Below are 23,879 nucleotides of genomic sequence, written 5' to 3' on the forward strand. Positions count from 1 at the left end.
CATCGACCGTATAACGTGACGTTATAATAGAAACCGTAGACACGCCGTCTCAGACATAGGTCAAATAACGAGAATCACGGGACCGTTTCAGACGTCGTGCGCAAGTTTCCGCAAGTCTCGGCACTAAACCTACGAATTTCCGCGACGCCATTGAATGCACGTCTGAACGACGATGCGATGCGCAAGGAGGAGGGCATTCCGGAGGATGATCAAACGGTTTTCCTCCGAAAGAAACGCTCCGCGTCGTCTTTAACTATTTTAACCTGAAGATATTTTATTAGAGACATGAAAACCAATATTCAGAGAGTCTCATTAAAAATTATGAAAAATATCCACAAATGTGGATTAACTTCAAAATATTTTAGTTGTCTAATTAAAAATTATCGTTACATCGGTCGACGTTCACAAACTTGTATTAATTTTCAAGCGTTTATATCTTAAAGAAAAAGAAGAAAAAAAACACAAGTTGAGGCACAATATGCATCATATTTTTATTCAAATAATACTTACAAAATTTTTTCTAAACTTTTTACGCGTTCTCAAATCTCCTCCGAGTTGAGAGCATAAAGTTACATCGTTAATTTGCTGTAAAGTGTTTAACTTTAAAGCAAATTTCGAGAAAGACATATTAAAAAAGAAGCAACGCGTGTCACTCACACGACTACTCCGAAAGTTAAAACACACTCGACACACGTTCCGACAGACATGGGCTTATCACAATGCACATAAGCAAGTCAAAGTTATCCGGAAAAGCAAACTTACGCCGACTGACTGTAACTTTTGTTTCGTAACGCGATAAAATGGCTTTCCATCCGTTTCCGAGGACGGCTTGTGTCGTATCTTGAGCGAGCGGCATGCAGATAACATCTTTAAATTTAGAAAAGAATGGCGATGAAGGGATGCCGCGTACCAGCTGGTGCCCCGATACGATTGAACCTGGCCGGAAAACAGGGTTAATCTTGTCAAAGAGCCCGACGCGCGCGACAGGATCTATCGGGATCTCGACGACTTCAGCGTACTGCAGGATCTCCCCCCTCACCCGTCGTGCTGCGGATTTCCGTGCTGCGCGAGGCAGAACGGTGCGACGTGATTGTCCCCCACGCCTTCATTTAAATTATTCACCAGGCAGAATACCGAAATGCGCGCGTGGTGGCGCAAAGCGGATGGGAGGCGGCACAGACTCTGTTGGAAACGAAGTGACGTTCGTCCCGAAACTCATTTTCGAGCACAAAGGAGTCGCCGCGAATAGGCGAGGAGTCGACGCTTATTAATAAGTACTGATATTGGCTCTGCGCGAATGTGTGACGAGCGCGTGCAAGCAACCTCGCGAGAGGAATCGACCTAAATTAATATGGAATTTCCTTCGCGGGCCTATTCATCTTCCGCTCGATTTCGCCAGCGATGATATAAAAATTGTATGACTCATTATCATAAGAATATTTAACGTATAATATCATTTCCAAAATATTAATTACTATCGATGATAATATACATATAGGTTTGAAAATATAATTCTACTTTTATTGCTCTTTATGATATCTGATAAAACAATATTTTTGGATATAAAAAATTATATTTAACTAAAGTTATGTGGCTGTAGTGTTTCTTAGATAAAAAGATAAAATGTTACTCTTACGAATTTATTGGGACAATAGCTTTGCCACTCGCTACTTTTATCGCGCAGCAAACTATTTTTATCTGTCGACTATTAAGCGGCTAACACAATAAAAGCCGTAAATATAGCCTTTCGCAAGTTGTTGCGGCCGGAAGTAAGAGCCGAAAAAAGACGGGCGTCGTTAGCGGCGATGCTCGATGCATATCTCTTATCGCGAACCCATTAAAGCGCGCTATCAAACATAACGTCGCTTTGAAGCCCGGATTAGCTGGCCTTTGCGGAATTTCGATGGCCGGCTGCAAGATCAACTGTTGTAATATCGTTGAGCGCCGGACTGCACACCGGCCGGACCTGATTGCTTACCGGGGATTAAAGGGTTTATGTGCGGGTGCGTGTCCGCTAAACGATGCAATTTATCTGCGACGTGTCGCGAAGCTCGACGAGCCGTAATATTGCCGGTGAGTTATTAAAGGGCCGAACTTGAGGGGCCCGAACGCTCCGTCCGGGCGCGGCGCCCGATCTATTCGAACTAGCAACATCAAGGGAGGCAACTTGCAGATTCGGCACAAATTGAGATGTTCAGCCGTCTATGAAAATTAATTTAGACGAAGTTCGCGGATATCCCTGTGTTGCCTGTACACGCTTTAATACCCGGGCGTGAGTTTCGCGTGAGGTGCGAGAGTTAGTACTAGGCTAGGACTTTACTCTTCCGCCCCTCAACCCACCGCCTCCACTCCCTGTTAATAAAACTACGAAGATAGTTAACGCGCTTCGCGTCCGCGTGCAACTGCGTAATAACAATTTAAGGCTGATAAATTAGGAACTTCATCGTGCACAATAATCTTAAACGTGACACCTAATTACGGCGCGCACGTCATTTGAAGCTAAATGTATATGACATATACTTATAGCGCTATGTATAATCGATACAGCTTGCAATTTCATGGTGAAGCAGTCGCATTCTACATTATTTTGATCTGAGGGAGTAAATATAAAGGAAACTGGTGTATTGTTTCAAAATTATAATATTTTGGTCGCAGAGCCTAAATATGGGGCGACGGTCTATTTTGTTTCAGAATTATTTTGTCTAATAAGGTAATTATGTATCTGCGACTTTTCTTTTTAGAATATATTAGCGCATAATTTTAGGGGCGTTTGTCCTATGGTGTAAAAGCTACACGGCTAACGAATATCAAAGCGAGCGAGTTGCAAATTTGGCGCAGACTGTTCAACCGTCTATGCAAATTCATTTAGACAAGGTGCGGCCGCTAGTTATATGCCACCGCACGTCGAGAACGCAATATGAAATACGCCTCGCATTGACTGTTATTGCGATTGCGGAGAGCTCGACCCGTAACCGCATTCAAAATGCAATACACTGTAATTACATCGTGTAATTACGGCTTCAAGTTCGCCAAATATGTGTCAAACAATAGCGATATATCTCTTTAATCTTATCTCTCTCTCCCACGCGCTCTCTTTACTTATACATACATCCATCTCGCGATTGTTAAAGTAAGGCAACAGGAAAGAGGAATATAAGACATTTTTATATTTTCAATGTCATGTTTTACATATATTTAGATAAGTTAATTTCTTTTCTCCAAATTCAATTTCCTCGGATGACTCGGAGATAGCAAGTCGACCGGTAGTCTGGAGATAAGTGGCTAAAATCCTGAATTTCCGGATTAAATCCGGCGAGATGGCAATTTTATATCTCACGTTGGAGAAAATAGAAATTGATTTCCGACAAAAGCGTGTATCACAACTCCATTTATATCTCGTAAATTAGTGTTAATAATAGCGGCGTTACCTCGAAGATATTTATATACTTATTTGGCATGTTAATAAACAAACATTGAGAAATATTAAATGCAATGTGCACGATCGAAGTGAGCTGGATAAAAATCGATAAAAATTATTACAATCTTTATCGTGCTTGTAATCGTTTATCTCTGACAGAAAAATTGCTCGCTGACACGGTAAATAAGACTTTAGCCGATGGGGGCCGCCTGCTGCGTGAAACACGTCTTATAGCAATCATATATTCCGTACTCTTCATTCTCGCGAGGGGAGGACTCTGTAAGAGGAAACAGAAGAGAAATTACAGCGTTTGCGCACGGCGCGCGTTTGTGTAACTATACTAAATTCGATCGGCACGCCATTAAGATCAGATATAGTGATCCCTGTACGTGAATTAAGGAACACGGGAATTAAAGCGGAAACAAAATTCATTAAGGAGCTGCCGTAACGAGATCGAGACAGTCTTTCAACGGGATTACCTAACGACGCAATTTTATCTCCGTCGATGCCAAGCAGCAAATGCTTGCGTATTATTATTTCGCGTCGGGATATCATTTTAGAGATATTTATATAACAACGGGAGTTTTTTAATGACGTCTGATTAATCGCGACTCCCGGTTTCTAATAAACGTTACCCCCGGTCTTCGATATTACGGAACGAGAACGAAACAGATCATTTTTCCGCGATCGCGTCCGGACACTTAAAAGAGGCTTCAGGCGTGAAAGAAGTAAACTTCGTTTCCGCCTTATCTCGAGACGGATGCTTTGACTGTCTTCATCTGTGCAAACGAAGTTAGGCGTCAACCTGGACTTCTCTGCGGGAGCGCGCTGAATCGCGATATCGATCGCGATGCAACGCCGGTCCTCTCGCCGCCTCTCGAGTTTTCCGCGAGCTGTCTGAAGGATTTCTCAAGTTTCGGATGCCGGCGGAGCGAAGTATAAAGTTTTTCAAGTGGATTTCCTCCTACTTTCGGCCTTGCATCAAAGAGCTTCACGGCAGCCCCAACGAGTAATGCATTATGAAATTATCCCCGCGCAAAAGCGGATACGCAATAAATATTTGCCGGCGACTACAGTGAAATATCCTTTGACACAGACGCCGCGTGGCGTAAAAAATATTAAAGCTTCATGAAGCCCCCGGTGCGGTGGCCGATAGAGAATGGGGAGCACGCGTGCGACAGACAGACGGTCGGCGGGCGCAATCTGCGCGTGGTGAAAATTGGTTCCGGCTAAAAAAGACGCGGTTTATACAAGAGTTTCGGGGAGCTTGATACGTAGATTTAATTTTCTCTAATTACGGCGCGAACCGCACGAGCGGCGCAGCGATGCGTGCCTGATGCGGCGCATATGCATATTCGACGGCATGTGGGTTGCAGCGTTTAATGAGAGGTGCCTGTTCGACGGGCGAGGCGTGCGTCGTCGTGCGGGTTCCGGGGAAAATAAATTTTACAAACGCTCATCGGAAGCGTTACACACGTGTTTGAACTTTCGGGAATGATTGTTGACCGACGTTGGTTGGCTTATAAACGAATGCCGGCGTTGCCGCCCGGCGCGATTGAATACATGAACGGTTGACTAAACACCATGCAATTTCCATGTCCAATTTGCAGCTTATGCAAATGCGTGCCCGGCATTTCGTAATTATATGCGTCAAACGCGCGATGGTTCGAACAATTTTCTCCGACGATTTCTCCGACGGCGCGACGCGGCTCGACGACGCGGACGGACGACGGCACCACACACAGAGTCACGGTTCCCCGTAAAATCCGAATTCAAATGTTACTTACTTTCTGAATTGCTTCTTTGCTTGCTCTGTAGCGGAGTCGAGCACTAAGTACACAGCGTTTTATAACGGACGAATGGAATCGCGGATAGAAGTGGCGTACAAACAAGAGCGAGTTTCCCAGATGGGTCTACGAAAGATCGACGGACGAAATTAATTTCGAGAGTAGATGAACGGCGACCGGAAGAACATGTTTAATTAATGATCGAGGTGCATCATGACGTTCGATGAAAATACTACCGTATGATATGTGCAGTTATGCACGCTTGAGGGAGGGGGAGGGGGGTGATGTATAGGCACACATATGTGTCACTTAATTGCATTCACGAAATGGAGAGTATACAGGATGCCGTGTAGCGAAGGGTAAAAAAAATGTAAAATTGATAAATAGCATGTGTCACGGGTCTAGAGATCGATATGTTGCTTGCCTTTATAGTCTCGGAAAATGAACTCAATATTGGGGACGTGCTTTGATCCTTAACCAGCTCCCGATAGAGGTTGGGAAAATCGCTTTCAACTTTGGACGACGATAAAATGTAAAATAAGATTTTTATAAGAACCACGTCATCGTGTTTCGAACGAGATTAATAACGTAATAACGTAACAACGTAGCAGTAATATCTAACAGGTTCATTAAAAAAGTGGGTTTCTTATTCCCGGCTGATAGAAATTGACCTTAAGTTCAGAAAGAACTTCCGTGTCCTTTAATAGGAAGAGTTTAAAAATAAGAGGATTAATATCGCTCAAGTATAATAGCCGTGCGCTCGCGCGCGCGCGCGCGCGCGCAAGCAAGCAAGCAAAGTGGAGCGGCATCCGTGAAGATTTTATGAAATCTCTATACTCATGTTTTAGTAGTAGTAATAAAATAAATTTTATTAACAATGAAACAATTTAAAAAATGTGACATACGTGGTTTTTAATTAAAAAAAAAACCTGATGTATAAATTGTAAGCGCAATTAAAACCTTTCGCGCTCCTAACGAAATCATATTTTCTATGTTGTTACGTTATCAGCATTTACTATTGCCGAGAGGCAATTATTTAATAACAGAATGCAAGTCAAATTGATACAACTATTAAATACGATACGCCACGATTTCAACGTGAAATTCTGGAAAAATGTTTTTCCTCTATCGTGGCGTATGGCGCACGTGATCGATATTGTGTCGTAATATTTCAGTAGCTCGTCTGACGACACACGGGACTCTCGTGAGAGAGGCGCTTGAGCGTCGTAAAGGAAAGCCGGAGGCAGGGTGCGAAAATTGTTTCTTTGTTCCAAGCTAGGGAAGACAGCAAAGAATTCACTTTAATTTTACACTTTGAAGCGCCCTCGGACACAAAGACCGGACGGTGGACCGCTTCAGATCACAGAGTGACCCGCCAGACAATATTTCCGCTAGCAAGAAGACGCGCGCACAGTTTCCTTGGAATTCTTCGAGGTCCCGTAAATGATCTTCACGGTAGATAAAAATAAGAGAACGCTTTCGCGCGCGCGACGTCGCGCGTGTTTCTTCCAATGGTTGCGCCCGTCGCAAAGTAATACGCAAGACGAGACAGACGCGGACGGAGGGCGGGGGGGGGGACGAATGCCAGCCTCCGCGCGAAAATCACCCGCGGAGAATCGCCCGTCGACCTGATGCCGCTCGCCGGACCTGGACAATTTCGCATTCATTCCGAAATGCATTCTGCAAGTTTTCAGTCGGTCGCGCGTACAGAGACACATAATAGACGCGGCCGCGGCAATTATGCCGCGCGCAAACGGCCGCTGATTACTCCGCATTCACAGATTACGCCGCCCGGACACCGTCGCGTCGTTCTGTTCCGGCGCAATATCGCGGAGAAGTTGCGAGGATAATGACTGACGGGGGAGACGTAATAAACGGTGTCCTTCTCCTCTTTTATCGTCGGACGCGACGAGGTCGGACGTGGACCATTCCGAGGCGAAACCGCCGCCATTCGGACGGACTCTAAAACCCCAAGGTGCTACCTAATCCTGAAATTGTCGTGTAAAACGTTACGATTTGAGCGTCGCCCCCTCCTCTCCCCACCTCCCCCTTATGTTTCTGGTTAAATGCATTTCTGTAACTCGACTCTTTGAACCTCACGCTCCGCTCGTAAATGCGTCACGGGTTACGTTAGCTCTGCTAAGTGCACTTTGTATTCGTGAATATTGTAGTGAATATTACGGGCGTTGACTGCTGATTGCATGTTCAATACGATTTTGCTAAAGGAATTAGTTTTTAATAATTTATATACAGTTAGGACCCAGTTTGTGAAATGTCTCACTTTTACTGTTCTATTAATTCGACGTTTCGCAATATATCATATAAAGTACGTCTAGTTTTTATCCTCCCCCACTCTTATGATTTATATTTAAAATTAAAATCTGTTACGTTGTAAAATTAATTTAAATTATACTTATATTCTTGAATTGTGCTTCAAATTTATCAGTATTTTAATGTCTCTTTTATTTCCCCACGTTTTTGATTACAAAATAATTTCGAAGGGTGAAACACTAGCGTTTAATTCTGTCAAGTTTAGAATTAATTAGATTGATTCCTTGAGTCGAAGTCTTGGACTTGATTGGAAAATTTGAATTCGATGTTTAATTAACGTGGAAAATTTGATGGAGGGCCTAATTGCAAAGACGGGAAAGTTGACGCCAAGTTTCTTAACGAATCTGTCATTAACAGTTGATTTAATGATAGAAGTTGGGCATTCTGTATTCGCGGAGAGATGGAGATGCAAAGAGAATTCCTTATTTCTTACCTAATTTTGTCACTTTTCCAGAAAGTGTGTAATTATATTTTACGATTTTTCGAGACAGCGTCTTATAGTTAAACAATAGGGACGGCGAAGAGAAAGGAAATGAATGCGGATATACCTATGTATAGACGAGCTACTTATCTACATTGCGAATGCATACACACTTGAAGGAAACGAGCATGCACTTAATAGTTTCCCTCGGGCGACGGTCACGGTACTGAAAATATCAATTCCAGCTGTGCTCCCGGGAGCAACCTAATCTGGCAGCGTAGCGTGAAACGATTTAAATCCAGTTCCGTAGCGGCGCTACACACTAAGGAGATTTCACTTAAGCCAATTCGCCGTGTGGGATTAAAATTTAATCTCAAAAAGATGTTAACAAATAGCGGGCGGAATTCTCGCCGTCGTCTCGCCCGCCGATCGTCCGCGCGCTCGCGCCGCCAGCCCGACCCAACGAGTTAAATCCGCGCGTCGCGTCGCGTCGCGCCGCGCCGCGCCGCGCCGGATAAAGGATCGAGTTAGACGCTTGTCATATGCACGTGGCACATTTTTGTACGCGTCAGATGTTCTGACGGAAATTAACGATGCAGATTTTAAAGGGCGGAATTCTATGCAGATCGCGCGCTCGCGCTCGCGCTCGCGTGGACAAAGTCGCGCCGCGCCCCGTCGCATTCCTGCCTCGAATCGTATTAATTAAAAAACGGAAGGGGACGCCCGTAATGAAAAATCCGTCGTTCCGGCGTACGGAATCGTACGGGATCGCATATCTCGATTCGGTATTGTTCGACTGTGACACAGGCCGCTGCTCGCGATATTATGCTCGCAATATATATTGGCGATATTATGAACGCGCGTTTGCTTTAGAGCGCGGAATAAAGAGGCTCCCATTGAGATTCTCCGTTTTAATTCTCTTAGCAATATTACGATACGATATATACTACAATGCTGCAGTACCAATCTTGTTTTTCTTCCTCGCGTGGGTGTCTTTTTTTTCGGAACGCGCAATAAAGAGATCCGTGTACTCGCGGCCTTGTATTCGCGGCATCAGTTCCTCTATTAATATTTCGAAATTGCCGACCAATTGTGCTCGGTCACAAAAGATCGAGGCCAGGTGGGATCTATGCTGTGCTTCACGGCCATTTAATGGATTCTTTCGTCGAGCGCGGCGTATTGTTTAAGGGAATAAATAAAGCAAGTAGGGAGCGTGCAGAAATTTCCTGTGATGGAAGGTATTAAACATCTTGCGTCAATGACAATTTAATCGATTTTATTATTAAGCCAGGAATATAATATACCACGTGCATTAAATGTATGGATATTGTATGCAGCACCGCCCATAGAACAATACATAATATATGCGTTATTGTGACGCTTAAAAAAAAAAGTATACAAGATCTGATATAACATGTCGCGAATGGGAGACGATTTTTCTCATTACAAAAGATTAAGTAGTCGCGCCATAATGGCTACATAGAACATGAAGAGGGTATTTAGTATATTTCTTCATATTTTCTGCAGTTTTCTTTAAGCAGATTTCTTAAGTAATTTGCAGTATTTTCAGAGATACATATCTAATTTTTACGTAATTGAAAGAACTTTTTACGAATTAAACATCGCAGATGCAAATAAGCGACGAAACTTTATTTTTTATCTAAATCTTCAAGCTTTGCGTTAGCTTCGGCTTTAAGTAGATTTTGCTTTGGGATTTCCCTCTGAGACTTACTTACGCGAAGATATTTAATGATCGCAGAGTGTAAGAAAAATAATATCGTACTAAATTTTCGTTAAGAAGAAAGTCGAGTCGAGTTGGCGGCAGAAGTCTGATATATACGTTGATATCATTAATCTTGACTTATAATTTATAATTGTTCTTCTGCCGATGCATAATTGCCGGTGCGTGGCGCTTACGCCGTAGTAAGAGCGTGACGTATTATATCGAGGATCTCTCGCGAGCAAAAAGCAAGAACTTTAAGTGCGACACCGAAGTTCTCGATTTACGAGCGACACCGTCGTCAGAAAGTTATGCGATAAATAAGGCGTTGAAAAAGGAGGAAAAAAAATACGCGGAATACCGGTTGGTAGACCATTCAAGACGATTTGCGGCGGTCGCGCGTTATGGTACGTAAGCAATAAAGCCTAACTAAAAATTCATTTCTGTCCCGGACAGAAATAGTAATCGGTACGATGTTGTGTTTCACACGATTTAAAAGCCATTAGGTAAGACGATACTACAGAAGGCGGGTAAGGAGATAAAGAGGTCGAGATTATGGAGGGATCTACCTGCATGTGGTGGGTGCGTGCTTTTGGGATTCAGGTTTTTGCTCGCAAAAAGGAGCTAATAAAAATTTCTTTCGGCTCAAGATCGTGTTACGTAGTCTCGCCGTTCTCTCCTCTGTTGGTCTTCCATAATCTTTATAAGATTCGGGTAACGTAATAATCATAGTGGAGGTAGCAATTTAATTTATAAAATAATAAATAAACGATTTAACTTTTAGTTACTTTTTTTTTCATGGCATTAAGGGATTGCCATACATGAAAGAGAGACACGAGAGAAATAATAAATTAAATTTGAAATATATTTCTTCTCAAATATTTACTTAATAGAAATATCTACTTAATAGAAATAAAAAAAGTAAAGATTATATTGATTTAATAGGTATTTTAAATAAATAATTAAGAAATGATTGTAATTATATTTCTCGTTGAAAAATATATGGTAGAATGCTATGTTTGCAGATTGTACTGCAGGTTGTATTGTAAATCATCATGATTTTCACGTTTCTATTAATTCCGTTCGTTCTATCCCTCTGAAAAGCATGTCAAAAATGTAGTCGCGGGAAATTACAGCACCTCGCACCAAATATCGACGATGCATTATTTATTAAAAGATGCCGGTGTACGTGACCCGGATGTTAAGGGGTCGGGTAACGTCCATGAAACTTCCGGGCCGTTTCGAGCACTTTTCTAGAGGAATTTTTTGCTTAGCCGTGTACATTCTCACGACCACGCCGTCTCTCTTTCTATAACCCTCTCTTCCTCATAAAGCCTCGCCTCGGTGACTTCTTATCCTGCGGCTGCCTTAAGCCCACTTTACACTCCAGAAACTTTCTCGTAACCTTCCCGGCCGACGCGTCACGTAATCGCGTAACTCCGCCATCCGCGAAATTTGTTGTCGCCTTTATCACGCCGGCACGTACGTTTCCCGGAGAAATTTTATTTTCCGCCCTGTAATCGTCCATCGACGGTTTATACGCGGCCGATCGGAGCGCGATGGCTCAAGAATCTACTTTACAACGTCTCCTGTTAGATTAAAAAGAATTATAGCGTTATATATCCAATCTATAACTATGGATAAGACGTATAAAGGTAATGGCGCGTAATTGCACGCATCGTTTAACGTTAAAAATTGTCATTCGCTTTTGCGTTCGATACGCCTGCGTGACAGTTTATTAATTATTTAGATTTCGGTAACGCCCGCGAAGACCGAGTATAAGGCGACGTCGTGTGCTTGTTAAATTGGCAGGAAGGCTCATGTTTATTTTGTTCCGTGAGTTTCAACGGTTTACATATATAAATACGGAATGAACATGTTTTGATCGTTACGGACGCGTGAACATTAACTCTTAACTCTGGCCGGCCTGCGTCCCCTTTCACGGTCCTAATGATATGCCGGGTGAATATTCATTTGCGGATTACTTTCATGCAAATTAACGGCGCCACTCCTCGAGCATCGATGGCACTCGCGCGCACGCGGGTGTGCGGAGTTCCGAAAGTCTTAAAATGAAGCAGTTTGCAAACTTGATACGAACCTAATTACTACTCGCCAGCTTTATCGTCAATAAAACATGGTATATATCGCGGCACCGTAATTTCGATTTCGGCCGCTTTAATGAGTCGTAAAAAAGTCGAAATGCGCGCCGACCGGAACGGTCGTCCGGAAGATCGTCATACGTTCTTTTCACGGCAGCGCAGGTCGCAAGCTCTTGCCGTATAATACCGTAAAAATTTCAGCTACTTTAACAGCGCGGGAGGTGATCGATCGAGTAGCAAGTAGCGAGGTGGCAATTAAACGCGCGAGCGTTATCGTCGCAATTAAACACCGCGCTTTATCCCCGTCCGTCGGATACGAGCACGAGAAACGGACGTAGACTAGACTTGGCGCGGGGGTTAACCGTATCCCGACTATCATCGATCCTACCGAAATCCGATATCACCGCACGGAGCGAGACTGCTGGTGTTACAGTAGATCTCGCGGGTTTCCTGCCGTCTGCAGCGTTCACGGGTCGAGTCGTATGTAAGACGACTCTCGCACCTCCGCCGTCTGTATATGAATGGAAATATGAAATTTCCGACCCGCGAGACGTGACGAGGGGACAATGTCACGTCGGTCTACTCGAGCTCGGACTAGACGACTCGCTCCGCCGCGCGCGCATCTCCAAATAGATAAAGCGACAATCCGTCCGGGAGACGCGGCAATAGCCGAATTTTGTGGCCGTTCCTCGCGTATATGGAGATTTGTGTGGGGATTTCAATTGTAAAGCGGAAGAGTAGACTCCGCCGTATAGTCGGAATAATTCAAAAGATTGCATTCGTGTGCCCGTTTTAACATCCCAGATTCTGAGTCAATCCTCCCTTTTTTCACCAGCTCTCGCTCTAGTCGCGGAGACGCAATCACATCTTCTTGTAATCTAGCTCATTCAGGATCCACATCGATGGACCCTGGTGGTTCTTCGTCAACATCCCGTCGTAAGCACATCCATCGTTGCGCCTTCGTCGAAACGCGCTCGAGGTTCGAGAGGGCGAACGTGTAACTCGTTTTTTACGCATACATTCGAACGGGATTGGAGGAGACTCGTGAAACGTGAGATGCTCTCTTCCGCCGATGGGACCGTTTGCATCTTTTTGCATCGCGAATGAGATCCACTTTCGCAAGGTGTCGCAATGAGATTGTAATCTATACGTCTCGTCGAGTAGTCAGACAGTCGGAGACACCTCTCGAAATAGATCTACAATTTAAAAGCCGCTTAAAGCGGACGTAAGAGTCGTACCCCCGAATCCGTAGGACGCACAACTTTTGTGTACAGGGTGTCTCAAAATCGTCGCGACGTTTATTCGCCTGTAAATTCGTTGATTTCTACCTCTTTTGAATTACAAATAATTAGGAATAAATGGATTTTCGCAAATTATTATGTAATAAATGACAAAAATTTTTATTTAAACGGACAGATATTAAGACATATCTAATGTGGAAATGTGCACATGTCAAAAAAAAAAAAATTATTAATGAAAAATTAAAGAGTGATCAATTTTAGTCTTATATTGATGAAATTGATCTTTAAATTCGACAGAAAAATTCTTTGATTGAGAGATGAGAAACGAGATCGAGTTTTGGGACATCTCGTATACAGAGAACATCGATCATTCCGGCTGATCCTCTTTCGCGCGAAGACGGAAGCGAGAATTTGCAGTTACCGCTTTTTCCATGGCGCGAATGGCGTCTCGCTCACTCGCAGAAGTCGTTTTTCAATTAGGAAAAGATACCGGCGACGTCCGCGGGGAAATTGATTCGACGTCGATGTGCGTGAAAGGTCACGTAACGGGATTGATGAGATTATTGGCTCGAGGGGCTCGCCATTTCAAGCCCTAATGCAACAAGTGAAAATATTTCTGTAAGTAAGGAACGATGGCTCGTCGATCGGAAGAAAGAGTGATGATGCAGCTTTATTATTAAACGCAATTTTCGCGATCAATTTCTTCGGGTCCGCCGCCCGGCGGAATAGGCCGTGTTAAACATTTAAATGACCGCCCGAGGCTTCATTTGCTAATGAAAATTTAAGATCCACTTTGGAAACGCTATGGGCACAGCCGAGACATTTCCATTCACGTGTAGAATGGCAAAGTAGATAAGCTTCGTAGATAAATTGATAGCACAATTAATATTAATGTCAATCACACAAATTAAAACGTTAAAATATGTAATATAAATTAAAATAATTATTAACACAATTTATATTTTTTGCCATTTACACGCGCAATACTGAAAAGATGAGCTCAAAGGTATTCATATAAGCAAGATTAATAGAAAAACAAATGTTTAACTTTGACCGTAAGCAGATAAGCTCTTAATATCTTTCTTCACATTTTTCAAAATGTATTCTTCCGAAAACAAAAGTAGAGGGGCACTTTCTCCACTTTATTCATGCAGGCCAGCATGTCCGTGGAACTTCTCCTCGAAGATAAAGGACAGTTTAGGCGAGTATTATGCATCCTTAAATTCCAGAATGTGTTTCTTCAACGTTTTCCGTATAACGTCAGCTGTTATCTCACTGCGTGATGCGACACTTATATTTGCTAATTACCATGATATTGAGCAGATGTTGTTAGTGACAACGAGGATATTGTGGAAGCCTAACATGGGCCACGGTCGGAACAGGTGACTATCCCCACACCGCGGTCCGATCGATAATTCACAATTAGGGTGGTCGGTATGGTCTTGTCGGCCCTAATCTTCAAAGGGCCTCTCTTCGTGTAATAGCGTGATATCGAATAGCTTCAGCCTCGTTTCCTCCGTGTTCCAGACTTGCAGACCACCATGAACCGTCCTTTAAATTGATGAAAGACAGAAGGGATGTGTTGCTCATCGAAGTTAAACTTTGTGTTGCCTTTGCCGCTAATCATCCATGAGATATTCCCGAGGAAAATATTTTATAGTTAAAGAAATATGCCCGATCACAAATTGCAGTTGTATTATTTGAAAGTGAGCGCAAATTCCCTGATTAAATCGTTACTGAAATTTGGTTTTAGCATGTCTCTATTTCGAGAATGTGAGATAGCGTTAATCAACTAGTTTATTCATTATCGCTTTATTGTAACATGAAACCATTCTATAAGTAACAATTTATTTAATTTTTCAGTTTCAGAATGAATACGACGATGATCTACAACGGTGCGGCAAGCACCGTAGCTTATGATATCGAAAGACTCAGTAAGGAGATCAATGGCAGCGACAGCGATCTTGATGTTTCGCCAGTGACCTTGTCATCGGCCTGGTCCAGAGTGGCCCGACTCTTGCTGCTGGCTTCGCTCGCCGTCGGCGGGAGTGTGGGTAATGTCTTCATGATATCCGCCGTGGTAGTGGAGGATCAGCTGAACAAGCGAGGTACGTTCGCAATTTGCTCTTTACGATCGCAAATAAAAACGATAGCAAACGATAGAATTCTGCTTGCAAAGAGCGGAGAGGGAGAATCGTTCTCGCTATATAAATTTGAGGCGGAGAGAATTAAAATAGTAAAGGCGACATTAGAAAGGATTGAAAAGAGCGCGGGAGAGACAGGGTGGGGAGAGGTAGTGGTGTACCTGAAAGAGAATGCTCTCATCGACAAATGCAACGACAAAAGTTTTTACTCTATAGAAGTATATCCGACTAAAAGCCATCCAGGGGGTCGTACATTTCCGACGTGCCTCGCGACAACGTTCTTTCGTATATATCGCTACGGTAAGATCTCTTATCTTTTTCTTTTTTTTGCGTCTCCACGGACAAAAGCGTCCTCCGTCTGTATCCGGCTGGGGAAGGACGTAACAGTAAAGAACGTCGTCGGCACAATCTGCAGGGAAGATGGGATCTTCAACGTGCTATTATACCTGCGGCAATGACGAGATCGATTTTTCGTATTATTTGCAAACCGCGTACTCCTCCTTCTCCTCTCTCATCCTTGCAGATACACCGGCGTGATAATAAATAATCCCTGGACACTATCGTGCGTCGTTGTCTCCGCGCTGGCTCGTGCTCAGACCGACCCGAGATAATTATTATTTGCACGCGAGCACTCCGCATAGAGCGTAATAACAATGACACTGTGGATAGAATGGTATACAAAGCAATGGGGATGGAAACGTAATTACATTGTCGGCTAAGTATATCGCTCTTCCTCCTTTGTCTTCTTATCTTTATATTCAATTTAAATCCACAAGTTTAATTTGTCATGGAGAGATGCGGGCGCTTGAAAATGATCTGTCTACGTTTGTCTCAAAACTTCCGACCTAAAAAAATTTTTTAGTTAAATAAATTTATTAACAGATTTAAAGGGACATTATGTTTTTATATACACAGAATTTTAAAGGACGAGGAGATGACAATTCGTTGCAAGTTTTCAATATCAATATTAAATGTGTAATTTTTAATCAACTACAAAGATCATAATGTTTCAAATGTTTCTTTTTTTCTAAAGTATTTGTATTGATCCTAAGTTTTATCTTTATAACGTTTTTTATTATATTTTAAAATTTTTATAGTTTTTTATATAGCTTTTTATAGTGATTTTATCAAGCGTATATACACTTGTGTATTACATATAGCTTCCTGAGGAGATTTAGTCCCAGAGCAGCAAATCAATTTTACCTCTTTTACTCTCTCTCTCTCTCTCTCTCTCTCTCTCTGTACTTTCTCTCTCTTTAAATGACTTTTTTTTCATCTCTTCCTTTTTTCTCGTCCTCCCCTTTTTCTTTTTCTTCTTCTTCTCAGCACTTTAATTTGCCGAGTTTCTCGGTTTTATAACTGTGTGCCGTCACACGCTGGCCATCCTCGTAATTCTTATTGAAACGGTCCGAAACATTTTTACCGCTATTTTATTCTGCATGAATCTCGATAGAGTGGCGCAAATAATACCGGCTTTCGTTCGTCCGGAGCCATTCACCGAGAAAATCTCGTTCCGTTTTCCTCGTTTTCTCAGCTACCTATAAAGTTCTCAGCTCGTCGCGATGCGGTCGTCTTTCGAGCCGCGATGACAGCGAGAAACTTGGGTCATTATTATTACGATAACCTTCGGAGAATTAACCTTCGGATTGTCTGCGGCTATTTCTCGATTTTACAGTGATTTTGAACGCGTCTGAATTTGACATGACGAACGCAAATGTTTTTTTAAAAGACGGTCTTTAATAGTGTTCCATGATCGTTTCTACGTCGAATACGCGCGTTTCAAGGAGGACATAAAGTCCATGGCCACACGAATGAGGATACATGAATCCTTAATACGCGGCGATGATGGAGGTGCTTGTGTGCTTTAATGGATCGTATTTGAACGTTCAAACGCGAGTCTGTGACCAATTGTTGATACTACTCGCTATTATTTTTTTTACACCTTGGCCTAGCCATATTTCTTATTTCTTGTTCTTATATTTTAAGAATATACAGTAGCGATAAAAATATAGGTTATGATATATAAGTTGTTAGCTTTTTTTTGTTATGTCCATGAGAATTTATCTACTTCTTGTCCATCTATGTAGTATGTGTACCTATCTATGTCTCGTTTGCTTTTATTGAAAGTGAATATTTATTGAAAGCATAATGACGATATATATCTATATAAAATTTTAATATATTAATTAAGCTTTTATTATTATTAATACCCTTCTTCATTATTTGAAATTTTAATTTACAATAATATAATAATTTCTTATTGTATGCTAAGTATGTGAAGTAATTTTTGTTATTATTGACATTTTATAAAATAGGATTTTATTGAAAGTGAATATTTATTGAAAGCATAATGACAATATATATCTATATAAAATTTTAATATATTAATTAAGCTTTTATTATTATTAATACCATTCTTCATTATTTGAAATTTTAATTTACAATAATATAATAATTTCTTATTGTATGCTAAGTATGTGAAGTAATTTTTGTTATTATTGACATTTTATAGAATAACATATATCCTTTGAAGTAAAAAAAGACTTGAATTGTAAAAGGGATCTCGAGAGAAATATCTATTACGAGGAATCTTCTTTGAGTCAATGTAAATTTATGCGAATTGACTATAATAATATAATATAATATAAAAGCTTGATACAGGCGGAACATCGCAGGTATAAAGACATCGAATAAAGCTTGTAACAAGATTGAAGTTTTAATGTGCCGATCGCGCGCGCAATTTCGAACTTCACGATCGGTCCCTTTCCAATAAATACGTCCGAACGTGACGCGACGGCAACTGGCCTGTCTGTAGCCGGAAATCCGGCCCTAACACGCGATTGCTCCTTTTTCCCCCGCACCGGTAGGAGTAACGTCTCCGGTGTGCGGCGCGCGACGTATTGTAGGAGAAAGAGGGAGACAGAGAGAGAAAAGGATCGGGGAAATGCTCGTGGATGTCCGTTCGTGCCTGACGTAAACCCCATTTCTACTGCGGACGTGAAGTGTCGGACGGACTTCGGCTTCGTTTGCGTGAACTCTGCCGGCGCGGCGAGAACTCGGGAGAAACAAAAAGCCGACACCGCAGCGGATCCGCGATGCCTGGTAACCCGATGGCGCCGTAATGGATTGCGCAGTCGTGGGGTCGCTATAAGGGTGTACACGGATGAGCGAGTCAATTTCGCGGCGCGTAGCCGCACGAGCGGGCCCGGTTGCCGTATAACTCTGCCCGCCCTGTATCTAATGCCGCAACGAGAGAGCGCCGTTCCATATCTTTCTCCTTCCCCTGCTTCCTCCTCTCGATTCTCCTCGCTCCTGTCCCATCTCGTCTCGTCTGGATGCTCCCCTTGGAAACCCCGATCACGGAGGCGGCGGCCGAACGCGGTGAATCCCCGCCGGTAATGCGAATACTTCGAGTACTCCGCGGTGCGGTTGGCGAATAGTTCGGTTCGGCGCTCGTGAAACGAGGCCCGGCGAGAAGAGAGAACGAGAGAAAGAGAAAGACAGAGAGAGAGAGAGAGAGAGAGAGAGAGAGAGAGAGAGAGAACGAAAGCGCGAGCGGCGGGCTGACTCGGTAAATCGATTAAAACAAATTCTGATCAGCGCGGATTCATTCGGTACGTAGAAGAATACCCCTGGTGGGAGGGGAAGGGTGCACGTTCCCATGACGATGCTGCGGCACTGCGGCTAGACAGGGGACCCGGATGAGAGATGGAGATATAGAGGAGGGAGATAGAGAGAATCAATTTCGAAGTGACGCCACGAGCGCTGATGCGGGATAATTTATTCCACGCATCAACCGCTGAATCGATCGGATCTCGTCACGCCGAAACGTACCTCCGGAAAATGCGATCGGCGAATGCGGGCGGCGCGAATGCGACTACTGCAGGGCTTAATTCGTCGATACCTGAAGAGAGCGGATCTCTCGATCCTGCCGACCCTCTGCCGACTCTCTCTCCGGGTTTTCGCCTACCTACCGAGAGAGAGAGAGAGAGAGAGAGAGAGAGAGAGAGCCCGCGATATTTCATCCTATTAACCGGGACGGGAGGCGGTGGCGAAAGGCAGCGCCTTCCCTCGCCGAAGCGCGGACGGTGCAATTTGTCGCGTAATCATTTTTATCGCGGTGTAATATCCTCGCCAAAGGCGCGAACACATTTGCGGCCGTGCAGAGTCGTTGGCGTGTTGGTGCCACTACGTTTCGCGTTTCCCGAAAAGCGACAAGTCCGAGGTCGCCCTCGGTAAAAATGTCGCCTCAGCTTTGCAGCGAGAGTGTCGTCTATGGGTATAACCCGAGGTCGCGATGTAATTTACTTTATCTGCTGAAGCACATTTCCAGATATTTTTAATGCTGTGGCTTTAGGATTATTAATTTTTGGGATATGCTACACATACATTGTACGTTCAGTTACGATTACGTTGCAGTAATAGCATAATAGAAATTTTAAATAAATAATTGACAATACTTTATATTGCAAACATGTATTAAATAAAAATATATAAATAAAAGCGTAATAATATGCTACAATTACGCCACATGCTTTAACGAAAAATGGCAGTGCCAGGTACTTTAGTGTGAGATAACGATAAGACGTCGAGAAAAAAAGTTCAAATTATACGTGCAGACTGCAACGCGCCGCTTTGTAATTTATAGGTGTTGATGACTTCTTAAAAGTGCTTTCACCGCTCAATTAAGCTGCGCGGTTAAAGTCACGATGCTCGGTACTTATAACAATGTACATGCTTTTTTTTCTTGTAAAATGTAATTTGAATACTTGATAACCCACTGCGTCGTTTCACGTCGGCGCGGGGCATTATCCCATTGTGCGCGGTATCTATTTACATAAGGAAACCATAGTAAATGAAAATTTATCTTGTAAGGGTGAGTGAAGTCAGACAACAACAACAATGAGCACGGGTAAAGTGCGGCTGCGAGGAAATGTATAATTATAATAATTATTTCTCGTACGCGCGCGCGGGCATGCATATGCATGCGACATGGCGATTGACTAATGAAAACTTCGTTTATTCTCGGCACCCGTGTAGTATCGTAACACCGATCTTCTTCTCCGTGGATAGATCGTTAAACCTGGCGTGAATGGCCCGATGGTCTAGCGCGCACACACTTGGCAAAAAAAATCTTATTACGCATTTTATTACTCATAGAGCGTAGCGCGAGCGAGCGTAACGACATACGTTCGTTCTCTCTCGTGCAGAAGCGCGCAATCTTATTATAGCGTTATACTCCCCTAAGGACGTGACGACGTACGGATATTATTTCCTTTTCTCCGTGTCTTCGTCGGGTATTGATCTCGGGGAAATCCCCGAGAATCGAGGGAATATATCGCGTCGCGAGAGGGGCAATGCGAGGTAATGCGGATATTACGCCCCTTTCTTTCTGTGACTTTCTACAATTTGGTATTTCGCTTAGCCAGGCTCTACGTATGAACTTATGAAACGCTATAATCGTTGACTCGTGATAACAGCTGCGGCGGCACCGTGGCCTTATCCTCATCGTTTTTGTCGCCGTCGCCGTCGTCGTCGTCGTCGTCGTCGTCGTCGTCGTCGTCGTCGACGTCATCGTCGTCGTCGTCGTCGTCGTCGACGTCGTCGTCGTCGTCGTCGTCGTCGTCGTCGTCGTAGTCATCATCGTCGTCGTTGTCGCCGTCTGAGTAAAGTTTTACAGCCGGCATGACTGTTCGTTTTCGGCCGACATCGTTTTGCAATTACTATGGCTTTTACGATTCGCCCGAGCAGAAGCTACGACCTCCGATATTATGCCCCTGTGGGCGTGCGTTGATTAAATGTTGGAGATTGGCCGACCGGTCTCTCCGAGTTTTCTCTTCGGCGGCGAAAATCAAGCGTCTCCCGCGCTGCTTTAGTTCAGTGCGAAGCTGCAAAAAAATTCAAGATGATAGTCTGCGTAATATAATAGCTTGGCACAAGAATACCCGGTCGAAGGCTGGCACTTCTGCCAACGGAAGGGGAAAAGTGCGGGACGTCTTAGACGCTCTTGGCAGTACAAGCGAAATCCTGGCGTCGTGCGCGATAGATCGGTACGTGTCCAACATGGTTATCCCGCGAATTTATATCACTGCCCGAAATCCCACTTTGAACGGCGTGCCGCGGCGAAGTGCGCGCGATCGATCGGAAAAGACGAGGTCTAACCCACTGGATTACATTTCGGACGGTAAATTGTAACTACACTGAATTGCGACAACGCGACTTTGCTTACGTATCGGAGGATACGAGAATAGCGAAAAAAGTGAAAGACGAATTGAACCTCTAATTTACACATATTAGCATAATCTACTGCCTGGCTTTCCACCCCCACCTCTCTCTCGACAATCGTTAAAATTGAAATTACTGACACTGATATATAGAGTCAGTCTTTCACATTTTTAACTTGCAAATGCTTCAAAAACATAGTTTTATTACATTTTGATTAATGCTGTGTCATTAAATTTTTGCGAAATGAATTTAAATTATCACCTGTCATGTCCGTGATAAAATCCGTTTATCTAACAAGAAATTAGAGATCAGCAATAAAAGTTATCTAAATGAATTGCTTGTGTGAAAAGTTTGGAGAGATTATGGATTTCATATGAGGCAAGAAGCGGATATAAGTTCGCCCTACGTATTGATTTCGGCAAGTTTTCCAGAAACTTACTCCGGTTGCTCCGCTTGGAAAATAGACGATTCGTGTATCAAGATTAGATGTCGTTTTGCAATTTCGAGATTTTCGCGTTATATGGAAACATTATTCGAGGCACATCTGCCACGATCGTGCCCACAATGTAATCCGAGCGCAAAAAGTGCGGAACGCCGGCTCTCTCGAGCGTTTCCAGATCGCAAGAACTGTTAGAAGCTAATTACTTTAATGAGTTTCACGCGGGTTCTTTTTCCAGGAAACGCATTCCTCGTGAACGTGGCGCTGGCGGACCTGCTGGTGACTGGCCTGGTAATACCGGTCTCGGTGATCGTAATCCTGGCGGGCTATGCAGAGTCCCTGAGTGCCTGCCGATTCGAGTGGACCCTCGAGGCTCTTTGCTTCCTGGTGACCGTACTAACGTTGGCCGCAATCGCCGCCGAAAATTACGGACGTCTGTGTCTGCCTGCCGAAAGGTACAGTGGAAATGGAGAGAGACCCGCGTAAAAGGGGTGTTTCCGCAATTTAACGCGTCGACTGCCACGTGACATCATGGTCGCGTTTCATTCTCTCGTCTATTTTATCCCAGGGATCCTTTTGTAGCTTCGTGATATTCGAGCGTGGTATACATCACGCGAAATTGAGAAGTTCTCTAGAAGAACAACTTAACAATTAAGACATTTTTCTATCTTTTTGCATTTCGAATTGTTCGCGCTATCGATTTGCATTCAGCCTAAATATTTTCAATTCCGAATATTTTTCACGAATTTCTAAATATAAAATATATGTCTAATATATTTATGTGACACACCTCTTAACATTTATAAAAATGACGATAATGAAAATGAGAAAAAATATTTTAGGTGTTCTCCATTTATACGTTTTATAATTTTTTTTACTCTTGCTATACACAAGCTGAAACTTACATGCAAAGAATAATTGAAGTTGGTCTAAAACTAAAATTTCACGTAATGACTTTTACGACACTATATTTTTCAATTGTAATAATACACGCAAAAAATTGCATTGATGATCGGATATAGCTTATCGCAGTTACTATATCTAAAGGATACTGCAGAAATTGAATACATTATTCGTATATTTCTTGAATGTATAATATTTCTCGATATTATATTCGAATATTTTTTGTGCTAAAACAGTCAATGCATAAAGTACGACGCTCAGTTTAATAACAGCATGATTTTATGGCATTATGGGCGAAATGCGGAATATCACTTTCATAATGCGATGGTTACCCAATATTTTATATATTTATGGCTTTTCCGGACAATACGATTACAGTGCTGTGGTGCGAAAACGCAATTCTAAAGTAATGACACACATTGTGTCTGGCTCGGCACTATTTATATGCAAAACTCCAACTTTCTATGCAAATTCATTTGCTGCGACATTTCCATTTGCGCATAGACACAGTTCCGGATTAAAATGTTTCCTAGTTAGCTTTCATGGCGCAGGCTGAACACGTAATAATGCAATTCGTCGTCCAATCAGCTAAACATCACGTTAATCCATATTATTATCATCCGGGGGAACTCTCTCGTACATTACAATTTATACCATTCAAAAGATGCAAAAATGCTTTCTCTTTCCGCGAAAGGCTCGATTAATGGGCAAAATGCACATCCACTCTGTGCGTTACCGATTACACTCGACAAATTACGGCACTGCAAAAAACGATGCATCGGTAGGTCGGGAAGCGGGAAGATTGATTAGGTTATTGCGAAAATAGTAGAAAATGGTGCTGACCTTTCGTCTGACCGTCGAAATGGCGCGAATCCAACTCTGGACATGAACGGTGACCCGGTGCCCGATCAATATTACAACCCTGTAACTGCCACCGCTCGGGGAGACGAGTCCGCTATTACCGTTATCGCGTCGTCTCATCCGGAATACTTCTTTTTTTTTTTATTCTTCATCGGGAGACGTCGGCGGATCCGCTCGCGCCCGCTCGTCGACGGACGATGGGTGAAAGAGACGACCAGAGACGACGAAACGCGTTGTCAGCGATGGAAACAAGGAGGAGGGATGAGAGAGAGAGAGCGAGAGAGAGAGAG

General features: G+C 43.1%; 1 protein-coding gene across 6 annotated transcripts in view; it reads left to right on the top strand.

The window, feature by feature from the left end:
* LOC105455960 (melatonin receptor type 1B-A-like) overlaps positions 1–23,879 on the top strand; it is a 150,679-nt gene that overhangs the window by 122,495 nt on the left and 4,305 nt on the right. For all 6 annotated transcript variants that reach the window (XM_011699683.1, XM_011699684.1, XM_011699687.1 and 3 more), the window contains 2 exons: positions 14,881–15,125; positions 22,064–22,280. In XM_011699683.1, coding sequence (XP_011697985.1) covers positions 14,888–15,125; positions 22,064–22,280 — 455 coding nt within the window. In that variant the 5' untranslated portion in view covers positions 14,881–14,887. The remainder of the gene's footprint in view (positions 1–14,880; positions 15,126–22,063; positions 22,281–23,879) is intronic.

Source organism: Wasmannia auropunctata, unplaced genomic scaffold, assembly GCF_000956235.1.
Source record: "Wasmannia auropunctata unplaced genomic scaffold, wasmannia.A_1.0 LD335828.1, whole genome shotgun sequence".
Taxonomy (NCBI): domain Eukaryota; kingdom Metazoa; phylum Arthropoda; class Insecta; order Hymenoptera; family Formicidae; genus Wasmannia; species Wasmannia auropunctata.